Here is a 14,395-nt window from a genome sequence, read left to right as displayed (position 1 = left end):
CGCCCCGAGCGGCGGCCGCTTCCAGGAGGGCTCGGGCGACCCTTCCCCTGCCGCTCCCAGAGTCCCGGGGGTTGGGGGTAGGGCCGTCCGGCCTGAAGCGCGATCCCCAGCCATGGCCTTCCCCACGCCGCCCGCGCTGCGCCGGGCTCCGAGCCCCCTCCGCTCCCGCCAGGCCAGTCCTTCCGGCCCGGGCCGCCCGCCCGGCGCCTCTGCCGAGCCCCCTGCACCCCCATCCCCGCCTCGTCCCCGCCAGCCCCGGCTCCGCCTCGCTCCCGGCCCGGGGCCCTCCGAACTCCGGCTGGGACCCCGCGCCCCGCCTAGTTCCTAGCTCTGCTCGCTGCGCGCCATCCTCCGCTCGGGCTCGCGCCCACCAAGACCCGCTCCCCTCAGCCATCCACAGTTGCACTGCCCGGCCCTCGTCCGCGCAGGGCAGGGTGGAGGAGGGGCCTGAGAGCTGTGTGGCCCTGTGCACCCGGTCCTGTGATAACCCCAGATCTACCCCCGGAATTCCTTTTGGGGCTAGGGTAACAAGGAACGGGCTCCGTTGAGTCTTTTACTGGAGAAGGGATACTAGTGGGGGAGAAGCTGAACTGTTCTCAAGTCCCCTGGGCACCCCCCGGCCTCGGGGAAGCAACTATTCCTCCCCCTCTCCTCCATAATCGGCTCAGCCTGGTCCCACTGACCTCCACCTCCCCCCACAGCTGAGTCTCTTGGCACCTGGGTATGTGTGGGTGGGGAGGGGAATCCAATCTCCCTTCCTCTCCATCTGGCCTGGTGGACAAAGGGCAGGGGGACCATCTGGTCCCGCCGGGGTGGGGGAGGGGCCCACAGTGTTGGTCCCGGGGTGGGGGAGGGGCGGCGCTCTTTAGAAGCAGCAGCCGGTGGGGTCTAATTGCATCACTTTATTTCACCGACCTCCACTCTGGCTCCCACCCCCCAAAGCCTCAGAGCAGGAAACAAGCTTGGCTGAGATGCTTCAGGCCTGGTAACCTCCGGAGGTATAGAGCACCCAGAAGGAAGGGTAAAAGCAGGGGGGCAAAGCGGTGGCCCTCCCTTTCTGGGGGTCACTTCTGAGCTGGGGCCCGCTGAAACCTGTGTCCAAAGTAGCTTTCAGGGCTGGCCACACCCTAAGCCTTGCAAAAGGGCCTCCTGCAAGGGCTAGCCCCGTGGGGTCCCCACCTTCCCAGCCAGTGAGGTTAGCATGGTTAGGAGTCCACGTGTGCAAGTGCTTGTGTGAAGGATCATGTATGCATGTGTGTATATGCAAAGCTGTACATGACAATGTGCTTGCCAGTCCAGAGTTACATGTACCTATGCAGTTGCTCTCAAGCGAAGGGTCATATTTGGGAACAAGGATGGCTCTAAACATGTAAGCGTGCATGTGGGCATGTATGTATCTGGGGCCTAACGGGGTGGGGAAGTGGGTGTTGGGGGAAGGGCTGGCCTTCAGGGCATTTGCAGGAGGAGGGGGTGGGAGGGAAAGGCTGGGCAGAGCAGAGGAAGGAATGAAAGCCAGGCAGGAAAGTGGAAGAACAGGAGAAGCTCATGTAATGGATTACCCTCCACCGGATTATGTTCCTTGATTCCTGAGGGTTTTTTCTCTTGATTTTACCCCCTCAGCCTATCACTGCAAGAGAAAGAGGCAGAAAAGACAAACAGACCACAAAAGACAAGAACCCAGACAGACGCACCTGTTGCATGTGCATGAGGCAGAGCCCGTGAGAGAAGAGAGAGCGTGCCAGAGAGAGCTCGGCAGGCAGGCAGCCCACCCCCTGCAGCAATGCTGGGCTTCACTGGAGCCCCTGCAGGAAGTCCAGCAGCCCTGTATGCCACTCCTCTGGTTTGTCCAGGTAACAGGGGTGCCCCGCCCCCTTCATGATCAGCACCCGGTGGTTGGGCAGCTGCTTCAGGTGCTCAAAGCTGGACTGACCCATGGGGTCCTGGTCTCCATATACAATCAGAGCCGGAGTCTGAGAGGAAGGATGGGGCAGAGTCAACAGGGACCTGCCATAGCATCCCCAGCCCTCCCCACCACTTCAGTCTCTCCCTGGGACCACCCCATATAAGGGAAAGAGACAAGCTGTCCCAGTGGGTGGGGGCACATATTGGTATCTGCCCCAGAACACAGTTTAGCACAGGGCTTGGCACAGTAGTCTGCTGAGTAAACCAAAATGGTGGAGTTGGGTGGTCAGTTCCTCCCAGAAGACACCCCTTGGTTACCCAGCCCCCAGATAAGGAAGGTCCAGGGATGCACCCTTCCTTGCTCCTGGCAGGGACACCTCAGCTTCCCACACAAGGGTACCTTCACACTGGCATAGTTGGCAGCATTGATTTTGTCAGTGCAGATGGGGGCCACTGGCACATAGCCGCGTAGCTGGGAGCCAGGGGCCGTGAGGAAGGGCAGGGAGTACATGCCACTCAGTGATGGACTGATCACAACCGGGGGGCCCAGCTCCAAGGCATCCACTACAGCCGCCAGGAAGCTGCCAGGGGCCAGCTCCCCAATAGGCGCAGGGGCTGCTGCTTCCTTGGAGTGCCCCAGACCTGCAGGGATTCAGGTGTGGAAGAGATAAGACAAGGGCAGTGAATGGCAAAACAAGGGAGATGGTTGCTCTCTCCAGGAAGCCCTCCTAGGTCAGTTTCTCTGTGGCCAGGTTCCTATAACACCCAGTGTGCCCACGTTTATTCCTACAGTAGCCTCACTCTATCCTATCTGTGCCAAGCATGAGGCACTTCTCTCCATGTCTGTGCCTGTCTCCCCAGCAGTAAGTGTCCTGGAGAGAATCAGACTCTGAAGCCCAACAAGTCTGGGTCCAGAACTCAATTCTGCATTTATTATCTATGTGACCTTGGGTAGGTCCCCCTCAGCCTTCTCTCAGCTGCTCAGTTTCCCCATCTGTTAAAGGGGGATAACAAAAGTATCTGCCATTTAAGATTGTTGTGAAAATTAACTGCGTGAAAGGCACCTGGCCTTGGATTGGGACAGGAGAGGCTCCTGAAGGACAGCAGCTGAGGGGCAGATTCTGCAGCTCCTCCTCCAGTCATTCAGGCTTCACCAACAAGATTAGCTCCAGACCTTCACCCTGAAGCTCAAGCCAACCCACCATTGGAACCAATCCTGCCTGGGCTGGAGGCTTGCCCCTGAGCCATGAAACCATACCATCCCTGGCCTGAGGGGAGCCATGCTGCTCCTTTCACACCTGGCACCAAGGGTTGGGACCCAGCCGTCTGGGTTATCACAGGCAGTCTGGGCACTGATCCCACCTCCCTAGAACCCAGCTCAGGGCTTTGCATGTGGGATCACAACTGGGGGCCTGGCCACCCACCAGGCCCTGCCTTGTCCCCCAAGGCTCCAGAAGACTCAGATCTCACTCCTTAGGGCTTCCAAAAGCCTATGGTTATGACTCAGTCAAAATACTTTACTTCCAATTGGCTGAGCACCAATTACTCTGTGTCACGTACTAGCCACATACTCACATGGATTATCTCATTCCATTCTCATTAGAGCCAGCCCCAAACATGAGTGTGGTTATCTCCCACTGCAGATGAGGAAACAGCGGCTCAGAGACACTGAGACACTGCCCAGGTAACAGTGAGGAGCAGCTGGGCGGTGAGGACCACATCTGGATCAAGACTGCTCAGAGGCCCTTGCAGTGTGCTTGACCAAACGCTGTCAAGTTCAGGGCCCAGCCTGGCCAGGTCCTCCAGATCCCACCGCCCCCACCTCTAGAGTGGGGAGGGGCTACATGTTATAGGAACCTGGCCCTGTCCCTGATGAGAAGTCCCCAACCCCTGCCCAGAAGCCTGCCCCTTAAGTACCTGGCAGGTCAATGGCCACAGCCTGGTAGCCAGCCTGGGCCAGCCTGTGCAGTGTACCCAGGTTCTGCCAGGTCTCGGAGGAGAAGCGAATACCATGCAGTAGCAGTACAGAGAAGTGAGCTTGCCCACTGCTGGGCCGGGCCTCTCGGAAGAAGAGGGCCTGGCCCTGCACCTGGATGGTGCCCTCGCGCTGCTCCACGCTTGCCGCCATGCCTGCCGCTGCTGTGCTGGTGAAGGGCCTGTGGTCAAAAGCCACAATGATGAGGGGCCACAGAACACCCTGCTCAGGGTGGTGGTCCCACAGGAGCAGCAAGGAAGCCTCCAGTTGGCTTCCAGAACTTTAGGAACATGCTTTGGGGTCAGGAGGACATAGGTGTTATTTCTGCCTCTGCCATTCACTTTAGTGTGTAACCTTGGGCCTCAGCTTTTTGATCTGAAATATGGGAACAATAAAGCCAACCTCAATAATTAAGAATTAAAAGTTTAGACCGGGCGCGGTGGCTCAAGCCTGTAATCCCAGCACTTTGGGAGGCCGAGACGGGCGTATCACGAGGTCAGGAGATCGAGACCATCCTGACTAACACGGTGAAACCCCATCTCTACTAAAAAATACAAAAAAACAAACTAGCCGGGCGAGGTGGCGGGCGCCTGTAGTCCCAGCTACTAGGGAGGCTGAGGCAGGAGAATGGCGTCAACCCGGGAGGCGGAGCTTGCAGTGAGCTGAGATCCGGCCACTGCACTCCAGCCTGAACGGCAGAGCGAGACTCCGTCTCAAAAAAAAAAAAAAATAATAATTAAAAGTTTAAGAAAAATTATCGGCCAGGCACAGTGACTCACGCCTGTAATCCCAGCACTTTGGGAGGCCAAGGCGGGTGGATCACCTGAGGTCAGGAGTTTGAGAGCACCCTGGCCAACATGGTGGAACCCTGTCCCTACTAAAAAAATAAATAAATAAAAAATTAGCCAGGTGTGGTGGCGCGTGCCTGTGGTCCCAGCTACTCAGGAGGCCGAGGCAGGAGAATCGCTTGAACCCGGGAGGCAGAGGTTGCAGTGAGCCAAGATCGCACCACTCTGCTCCAGCCTGGGCGACAGAGTGAGACTCGGTCTCAAAACAAAAAACAAAAAGAGCCAGCTGATGGTCACATGTCACTGCCATTAGGCCAGTGCGGTGGCACACGCCTGTAATCCCAGCACTTTGGGAGGCCGAGGTGGGCAGATCATCTGAGGTTGGGAGTTCGAGACCAGCCTGACAATGTGGAGAAAGAAACCCCATCTCTACTGAAAATACAAAATTAGCCAGCTGTGGTGGTGCATGCCTGTACTCCCAGCTACTAGGGAGGCTGAGGCAGTAGAATTGCTTGAACCCAGGAGGTGGAGGTGCAGTGAGCTGAGAACATGCCATTGCACTCCAGACTGGGCAACAACAGCGAAATTCCATCTCAAAAAAAAAAAAAAAAAAAAACAACAGAAAAAAAAAAAAAAAATTTTCAGTGGGGGTGCCTGCTGTAAAAACTCAGCATGTGGTGGGGCTCCATTACGATTGCTGTTCTTATTCTCATCGTTATTATCCTTTTCTATAAATGGGGATAATTCAGTAGTACTAGCTCATAGGTGGTTGATAGGATTAAATAAGGCCATGCATGTACTATGCCTAGCATGTAGTAAGGACTCAGTGCTCAATTAAGTTACAGGTCATGAGTTGGCAATGCAGGCCAGAGGGAGCCCAAACTGGGGTAAAAAGCCCATTTTATTTTATTTATTTATTTATTTTTATTTTTTTGCGATGGAGTTTCACTCTTGTTGCCCAGGCTGGAGTGCAGTGGCATGATCTCGGCTCACTGCAACCTCCACCTCCCGGATTCAAGCAATTCTCCTGCCTCAGCCTCCCAAGTAGCTGGGTTTACAGGTGCGCATCGCCATGCCCGGCATTTTTTTTTTTTTTTTTTTTTTTTTTTGAGATGGAGTATCCCTCTGTCGCCCAGGCTGGAGTGCCCGTGGCACATCTCCGCTCACTGCAAGCCCCGCCTCCTGGGTTCAGCCTCAGCCTCCAGCCTAGCTGGGACTACAGGCGCCTGCCACCACGCCCGGCTACTTCTTTGTATTTTTTTAGTAGAGACGGGGTTTCACTGTGTTAGCCAGGATGGTCTCGATCTCCTGACCTCGTGATCCGCCTGCCTCGGCCTCCCAAAGTGCTGGGATTACAGGCGTGAGCCACCGCACCCGGCCTAATTTTTGTATTTTTTGGTAGAAACGGGGTTTCGTCATGTTGGCCGGGCTGGTCTGGAACTCCTGACCTCAAGTGATCCGCCCATCTTGGCCTCCCAAAGTGCTGGGATTACAGGCGTGAGCCACCGCGCCGGGACTAAAAGCCCATTTTCTTCTTCTTCTTTTTTTTTTTTTAAGAGAAGTTGTCTCGCTCTGTTGCCCACGTTGGAGCGCAGTGGCGCAATCATGGCTCACTGCAGCCTTGACCTTCCTGGGCTCAAGTGTTTCTTCCGGCATTCACCCCCAGTAGCTGGAACCACAGGCGCGCACCTCCACACCAGAAAGCCCATTTTCTAGAGGCGGAAACCGAAGCGCCCAGTGGGAAAGGCGACCCGCCGGGGACGCGGGGTGCTCAACGCGCTGCCACCTGGGGCCCAACGCGTTGACCTCGCGGTCAGGTTGCTTCCGCGGACCACGGTTCTGGCTCGCTAGGTGTGGGAGGGAGCACGGGGAGGGAATGGTGGCAACCCCCAAGGAGGGGACCCAGGGATCCGAAAAACGAAGACTTGGGGTAGGTGGGGTTGGGTTTTGACTGGAGAGAAGAAAGGGTCACAAGCGCAGGGCGGGTACCTGGGGAGCTGTGTGGACTCGCGCAGACGGGAAGCAGACGCGTACTGGCGGTGAATTGGACCCGGCGGAGGAATGGTGGGGGAAGAGGCCGGTCCCCATCCAGCGGGGGCGGGGACTGGGCCGTGCTCCGGGGCGCCCTCTTGTGGCCACAAGCTCGCAGGGTCCATAGGCTCCGCTCAACTCGTTCTTCTCACAGCTGCGTCAGTTTCCCCAAGCCACTTGGTCCCACATGCCCCAAACGCGGTGCTGAGCATGGTTTCGAACTCCTCAGCGACCTGCCCCACATGGACATGGAGCAGTCTGAGGAGGAAAGTTCCTTCGGGATCGCATCCTTGCTGCTCTCTTCCGGCTCCCCATCCCCCTTATCTCCAGCCAGAACTGCCCAGGGCAAGTTGTTGGCCTGGCACAGAGTTGAGGCCGGACAGGTTTGAGTGCGAGGCTCCGCCATTGTCCAGCCAAGTGGCCTTGATCGTTTTCCCAATGCCTCCGAACCTGTTTCCTTCCTGTAGAGCGGGTCATACGTTGCCAACCTCTGCAGAGTAGCAATAAAGAGTAAACGCCACGCTCTGCACAGCCTCCCAGTGCTGGGCCTGGTTGCCACGCGGAGCCTTGGGCCTGGGACAGGCCAGACGTTGGTAACACATCACCAACCAGGGCAGGCGCCATGAGTAGATGTGAAGGAGCCCAGGGCCGGTCCAGGCTCTGATCGTGGTGTGCGTCGGGGAGGGGTTGGGGTGGAGTGGGTAGGAGTCAGGAAAGTGGCTGGGCCAAGACCTGGAGCTGCTGCATAACAATATCTGACATTTACACAATGAGGCCTCTGCTCCGGACACTGTTCTGAGGCTTGACCCGTCCTTAAGAACCTAGAACAACCCTGTGCTGTGGGTTTTATCCTTAACTCCATTATACAGGCCAGAGAACAGAGCCAGAGTGGAGATGTTCCATTGGGAAGAAGCCACATGGCTCTCCGCCATCCTTCAAGCCAAAAACAATTCCGAAAATCTGGGCAGGGGGCGGGCCAGAGAGCATTTGGGCTCTGCCCCCAGCACCCCCTTCGCGCAGACGACTCGGTAACTGGGCTGTAGGCCCGCGGCTGCGGAGTGCGCAGGCGCGCCTCGGTGGCCGCGGTCCTGGCCTTCTAGAGCCGGAGCGGCCCGCGGAGCTGCGGAGGCAGCCATGGTCGGGGCGCTGTGCGGCTGCTGGTTCCGCCTGGGCGGGGCCCGCCCGCTCATCCCGTTCGGCCCGGTGAGTCTCCCCGGGTACGGAGGCCGGCCGGTGGCCCGGGGGCGGGCCATCTTTACCCCGCCCCTTGCTCCGGGGCAGAGTCCCGTGGAAGAAGCAGATGCTGGGGCTGCGGGTGTGCGTGTGCGCGCGTGTTGTGTGTGCGCGCGTGTTGTGTGTGCGCGCAGGGTCTGCGTGTGTTCTTGGGGGTCTGGGTGTATGTGTACGCTCGTGTGTCTGCGTGGTGTCCGTCAGTGTGTTTCTGCGCGCTTATATTGGTAGGGGGAGTGTGTTCGTTGATGTCTGCCTGCTTGCGTCGGCGTATGTCTTCCCAGTGTATTTCTGTGTGCGTGTGATTTTAAGGGTATGTGTCTACCTGTCTGCGTGTGTGCATTTCTGAGGGTTTATGTGTGTGTCTGCTTTCCTATGCGTGTGCCTTTCTTGTGTGAGTGTGTAGTTTTACGGTTGTGTGTATGACCATGCTTGAGTATTTCTGAGGATCAGCCTGTGGTTTTGAAAGCGTGCACCTCCATCAGTCTCTCTGGCTTCCTGATGCCTGACTGCGTGCGTGATTTAGAGGATACCATTACTAAATGGAAGGGATTGATCGCACACGGGCCAGTGTGTGTGCAAGGAGGCTGCATGTACATGCAGGGAATAGCTTGTGCAAAAGAAAAGCGTGTGGGGGCAAGATTCGTATTTGTGCTTGTGTGCACCTGTGTATTACTGTCAACGCATATTCCAATGACCTAACGCGGGCACAGTTTACCCTGCCCCTCGCATATCCCCCCAGGCGGCCGGCTGCAGGTCCGCTACAATTGCCTAGTACTTCGTAGCACCTTGGGTTGCCAAGGCAACAGCCTAAGCCCCGCCCTTCCCTACTTGGAGGGGCGCGGGGTCGCCCCGAATGGACTACAAGGAAAGGTCCCTCGCGCCGGGTGGGAACCTGGGCTAACGCCCTGTTAGAGACGTGCGTCTGAGGTTGTTCGTGGTCTCGAAGAAAAGAGGAATGCGGTCTTCCTCCACTAGGTCCTGGTTTTCCAGAAACAGCAGAAAGGCTGCTGCTGTGGCCCACAAACCCCCGAAGCCTGGGGATGCAGGCTCAGGAAACGTCCCTAAAACATCCCAGAGGGATGAATAGGACCCAAGACGGGCCCCCGGCTCCTAGCTCGGGCAGATGCCCAATTGGCACTCAACAAAGGTGTGCTGGCCGGGCGCGGTGGCTCACGCCTGTAATCTCAGCACTCTGGGAGGCCGAGGCGGGTGGATCACGAGGTCAGGAGTTCGAGAACAGCCTGAACAACATGGTGAAACCCCGTCTCTACTAAAAAATAGAAAACTTAGCCGGGCACGGTGGCGAGCGCCTGTAATCCCAGCTATTTGGGAGGCTGAGGCAGGAGAATCGCTTGAACCCGGGAGACGGAGGTTGCAGTGAGCCGAGATTGTGCCACTGCACTCTAGCCTGGGCGACAGAGCAAGTCTCTGTCTCAGAAACATAAAAATAAATAAATAAAGATGTATTCGCTGGACTCCGGGAATGAAGCAGGCGTGCTCATCCTAGGCCCAAGAAATGGCAGGAACAGCCCTGATCCAGTCCATGGTATTATCTAAATCTCACAGGAAGCTTAGGAGGGCAGCCACGAGGTTATCCCATTTTACTGACAAACTGAAGACACAAGGCCAGAAGTGGCAGTCTCAAAGGCCTGCCCAATTTGAGTCCTGAGTCCTAAGGGCTGTCCTCTGGGGTGGCAGAGACCCCAGACTGGAGGAGTCCACGAAGCAGGTCATTTGGCCAGAAGCTGTCTGTGTATGGGATGGGGAGTAGCATTCATCTCTCCAAACTCTACGCTGTGTTTTTCATTTCTGGGTGTACCATACTCCTCCCTGGCCCTGCAGCCCCTCACTCCTCAGCATTTTCCTCTATTACAGACATTCACTGTGAGCCTCTTCATAACAGCTGGGTTAGACCGTTAGTTATAATGCGATTGTAAAACGCATTCTGATTTTAGCAGTATTAAATGCAGCGAGATTAAAAGAACCATTTCCAAACATGCCCTTAAGTGGGAGGTCCCTTTGCACGCAGTCTTTCTCCTTTGATGGCCCTCACCACTTTTTCCACCTGCAAGGCTCCAGTTCATCCATCACCTCCCAGCTCCATGGGTTCCTCCTTGGCAAACCAAGTGTGGCCTGGTAGTTAGAAGCCCATTCCTAGGTTCAAACCCCAATTCCCCCACTTGCTACTTGGCACTTTGGGCAAGAGAATGTACCTCTCTGAGCCTCCATTTCCTCACCTGTAAGAGAATTGTAATCACATCTGCTCCCCAGCGTTCTTGGTGGAAAAGAACATTGTATGTAAAGTGCCACACTCAGGGCCTGCTGTCATAAGCGCTTGATGAACGGAAGTGGTTTCAGTTGATCCCATGATGGTGGCGGTCACTGAGCATGCTGTGTGCCAGAGGACACCTCAGATGCACCTCCTCACACTGAGGTATCTGAGCATTTGCCCTGGCATGTGGAGTAGTTGAGCATGAACCCCCAGAACTTTGCCCATAGCAAGGGAAAGGGCAAGGGCTAGAGCTCTTCCTCTGCTGGGGACTCTGGGTGGGTTTTTGGGATGGGATCCAGAGGTCCTTGTAGGGGCTCGGTCCCAACCTCTTTTCCCTCTCCTCTCCTCCTCCAGACTGTGGTACAGACCTCCATGAGCCGGTCCCAGGTAGCCCTGCTGGGCCTGGGTCTGCTGCTCATTTTCCTACTGTATGTGGGGCTGCCAGGCCCCCCAGAGCAGAATTCCTGGTTCTGGGGAGACCCCAATGTCACTGTCCTGGCTGGTCTTACTCCTGGCAACTCCCCCATCTTTTACCGCGAGGTGCTCCCACTCAACCCGGCCCACAGGTAGGTGCTGCCCCAAGGGTCTAGTGGAGGGACTAGGCCCAAGGGGAGTCCCTGTGTGGGACCTCCATTATACTCAGAGTGCTCAGGGCCTGGGAGGGCAATGGGAGAAGCCTAGGAATAAAGAAAGGCGGGCTACACCAGGTCCCCAGGATACACATTCCCACGTGCCTGCAGGGTGGAGGTGGTGCTGCTTCATGGAAAGGCCTTTAACTCTCACACGTGGGAGCAGCTGGGCACACTGCAGCTACTGTCACAGAGGGGCTACCGGGCCGTGGCCCTTGACCTTCCAGGTGAGCACCCCCACCCCTTTGTCTAGGGAAGCCCTAAGGTGTGGCTGGGGGGCAACTGGACCCTAGTGTATGGACAAGCAGTGGCAGGTCACAACGTGAGGAGGCACCATGAAAAAGTCTGTGTTTTCATTTTCTACCATGAAAACTAGTGTGAATTCTAGGTCATGAAGCAAATAAAAACTCTTCACAAGCAGTGTACTTTCTTTTTTTATTTTATTTATATATATTTTTTGAGACAAGAGTCTCGCTTTTTCACCCAGGCTAGAGTATAATGGTGCAATCTCAGCTCACTGCAACCTCCGCCTCCTGGGTTCAAGCGATTCTCCTGCCTTAGCTTCCGAAGTAGCTGGGATTACAGGTGCCTGCCACCACACCCGGCTAATTTTTCTATTTTTAGTGGAGATAGGGTTTCACCATGCTGGCCAGGCTGGTCTTGAACTCCCGACCTCAGGTGATCTGCCCACCTCAGCCTCCCAAAGTGCTGGGATTACAGGTGTGAGCCACTGTGCCCGCCAAGCAGTGTACTTTTTATGACAAACTATATAGGTTTTGTGTTTTTAAGTACACAAATGATTTATGCTATCATTTTTGTCATTAAAAAAATTTTAAAATGTCATCGAATCATAGAGGATAAAAAAAACCTAAAAAATAGCGAAGCACTCGGAGACCGGTGCCGCATTTCTCTCCCTCTCTAAGAAGTTTAGGGGATGCCACACCCTCTTCTGGGTATTCCCACACATAAAGATGCAGATAATATAGAGAATTGTCTGGTAAGGGCTGTAAACATGACTGGTGTCCTGCCTGCTTAGCACATCCATCTGCAGCTTGGTTTTCTCTCCCTACATCATGTCTCAAAGATCATGCCGGTCCCTGCAAACCTCCCTCTCTGTTGTTAACCCTGCAGTGTGTCCCATAGAAGGGATGGACAGGCTTTATCCAGCCATTCCTCTACTGGCGGAATGCTCAAGCAATGTAGTAGCTAAAGCATCCTTGGACATGCTTCTTTGAATATGTAAGCAATAATTTCTCTAGGGTAGCTACTGAGGACAATTGATGGGCCAAAGGACATGGTTTGTTTGTTTGTTTGTTTTAGATGGAGTCTCGCTCTGTCTCCCAGGCTGGAGTGCAGTGGCTCGTACTCGGCTCACTGCAACCTCCACCTCCTGGGTTCAAGTGATTCTCCTACCTCAGCCTCCCGAGTAGTTGGAATTACAGGCGCGCACCACCACGCCCAGCTAATTTTTGTGTTTTTAGTAGAGACAGGGTTTCACCATGTTGATCAGGCTGGTCTCAAACTCCTGACCTTATGATCCACCCACCTTGGCCTCCTAAAATGCTGGGATTACAGGCATGAGCCACTGCGCCCAGCCACCAAGACATGCACTTTTAAATTTCGATAACTACTACCTCATCCTCCAAAAACACTGTATGGATTTATCTTCTCATCTGTCATGTATGAAAGTGCATATTTCCCCATGTCTCCCCCAACACTGGGTGTTATTTCAGTCTTTTTCATTTTGCTAATATTAGATGAATGAAAGATATGCTTTTCTTTTTCCTTTTTTTTTTTTTTTTTTCCTGAGACAGAGTCTCACTCTGTCACCCAGGCTGTAGTGCAGTGGCACCATCTTGGCTTACCGCAACCTCCACCTGCTGGGCTCCAGCAATTCTTCTGCCTCAGCCTCCCAAGAAGCTGGGATTTCAGGCGCCTGCCACCACGCCCAGCTAATTTTTGTGTTTTTTTTTTTTTTTAGTAGAGACAGTTTCTCCATGTTCTCCAGGCTGGTCTCGAACTCCTGACCTCAGGGGATCCGCCTGCCTCGGCCTCCCAAAGTGCTGGGATTACAGGGGTGAGCCACCACACCTGGCCAAGATATGCTTTTCTAACAGGCATATTACATTGCCAAAAAATAGCTTCTGGGCAGTTTTAGGTAGTGTGCGCCAGTGCCACTGGTCCCCAACTTTTTCCCCCACTGTGGTGGGCAGGAAGTCTTGTGCTCCTTCCCATTGCCCCTCAGCTGGTACCTGCTGCTGTTCCTAGGTTTTGGGAACTCGGCACCTTCAAAGGAGGCAAGCACAGAGGCAGGGCGGGCAGCATTGCTGGAGCGGGCGCTGCAGGACCTGGAGGTACAGAATGCCGTGTTGGTGAGCCCCTCGCTGAGTGGCCACTATGCCCTGCCCTTCCTGATGCGAGGCCACCACCAGCTACATGGATTCGTGCCCATTGCACCCACCTCCACCCAGAACTACACCCAGGAACAATTCTGGGCTGTGAAGGTACTGGGAGAAGGATCTCAAAGGTCCTGGCGCCCTGTCTCTGGCTTGGGGGGGTTCAAGACTCAAGTCTTACTTGGCAGGACATGGCCTTATCCCTGATCTTGGAAGGAAGAGTTGGATGGTGTTGGGGAAGGCTTCCTAGGAAGTGGCTTGGGGGTCAGAAACTCATCAGGCCCCAAGATCACAGCCCCCTGCCTTGCCCTGCAGACTCCAACCCTTATCCTGTATGGAGAGCTGGACCACATCCTGGCTCGAGAGTCACTGCGGCAGCTCCGCCACCTGCCCAACCACTCTGTGGTGAAGCTACGCAATGCGGGCCATGCCTGCTACCTCCACAAGCCGCAAGACTTCCACCTTGTCCTGCTTGCCTTCCTTGACCATCTACCTTGAACTAACCCACTCCCAGGTCCCGACCTGGCCTGAGCTTGGACAGTCTGGACCACCACGCTCCCCTGACCAGGGAGACAACCTCTGGGATTGGAGGCCAGAGGCCAGAGGGTCAGACCCAGCCAGGACTTCTCATTTCATCTCACAGACACAATAAAAAAGCATATTTGTCCTGCCTGGGAAGTGACAGGTTCCATTTCCTGGTGTGCTGTGGGAGAGACGGGAGTGGGAGGCAAGTCTGGGACTACTTTGGGCCTGGGAGCTGGAGGGGATGCTCCAGCAGTCTGGGAAGGCTAAGAGTGCGCCACTTCCTAAGTGCCTGGTCTCACCACTGTGTGCCTGAGTTTCCTCATCTATAAAACGGGTATGATGGCAACGCCTAGGTTGGAGGGTGGTTACAGGACTGAATGAGTCTGGATAACTGAGTACTCAGCCACATAAGGCTGGGGAATTGCTGGTGGGAGGCAGGGTGAATTACTGCTGCTGCATGACCACTGGGATTGGTGGGAAATCCAGGGTCTGGACAGCCAAGCTGAGGGAGTCAGGAACCTAGAGGGTGTGGGGAATGCGATTTAAGAATTAGCCAGCATTGGCCGGGCGCGGTGGCTCAAGCCTGTAATCCCAGCACTTTGGGAGGCCGAGACGGGCGGATCACGAGGTCAGGAGATCGAGAC

The 14,395-nt window shown here is 55.3% G+C and overlaps 2 protein-coding genes across 4 annotated transcripts; one reads left to right on the top strand and one right to left on the bottom strand.

The window, feature by feature from the left end:
- Nucleotides 1–887: 887 nt before the first annotated feature.
- Nucleotides 888–7,368, bottom strand: ABHD14B (abhydrolase domain containing 14B). Its single transcript, XM_003894340.5, has 4 exons — nucleotides 6,655–7,368; nucleotides 3,820–4,058; nucleotides 2,303–2,544; nucleotides 888–1,970 (listed from the first exon to the last, which is right to left on the bottom strand). The coding sequence occupies exons 1-4, from the start codon at nucleotides 6,819–6,821 to the stop codon at nucleotides 1,791–1,793; spliced, it is 828 nt and encodes a 275-aa protein (XP_003894389.1). The 5' UTR covers nucleotides 6,822–7,368; the 3' UTR covers nucleotides 888–1,790.
- Nucleotides 7,369–7,406: 38 nt separating this feature from the next.
- On the top strand, nucleotides 7,407–13,904 carry ABHD14A (abhydrolase domain containing 14A). 3 transcript variants are annotated; one of them, XM_009200631.4, is made up of 5 exons: nucleotides 7,407–7,899; nucleotides 10,556–10,767; nucleotides 10,942–11,057; nucleotides 13,099–13,334; nucleotides 13,542–13,904. In XM_009200631.4, exons 1-5 carry the CDS (start codon nucleotides 7,831–7,833, stop codon nucleotides 13,722–13,724), a joined length of 816 nt encoding a protein of 271 aa, XP_009198895.1. In that variant the 5' UTR covers nucleotides 7,407–7,830; the 3' UTR covers nucleotides 13,725–13,904. The 3 variants fall into 3 exon arrangements, with proteins under 3 accessions (XP_009198895.1, XP_021790052.1, XP_021790051.1); XM_021934360.2 differs by having other exon boundaries at nucleotides 7,431–7,899; nucleotides 13,099–13,184; XM_021934359.2 differs by lacking the exon at nucleotides 7,407–7,899 and adding an exon at nucleotides 9,369–10,363.
- The last annotated feature ends 491 nt before the right edge of the window (nucleotides 13,905–14,395 follow it).

Source organism: Papio anubis, chromosome 2 (genome assembly GCF_008728515.1).
Source record: "Papio anubis isolate 15944 chromosome 2, Panubis1.0, whole genome shotgun sequence".
NCBI classification, from domain to species: Eukaryota; Metazoa; Chordata; class Mammalia; order Primates; family Cercopithecidae; genus Papio; species Papio anubis.
Note: the sequence above shows the minus strand (reverse complement) of the source record. Positions and strands in the feature narration are given on the sequence as shown.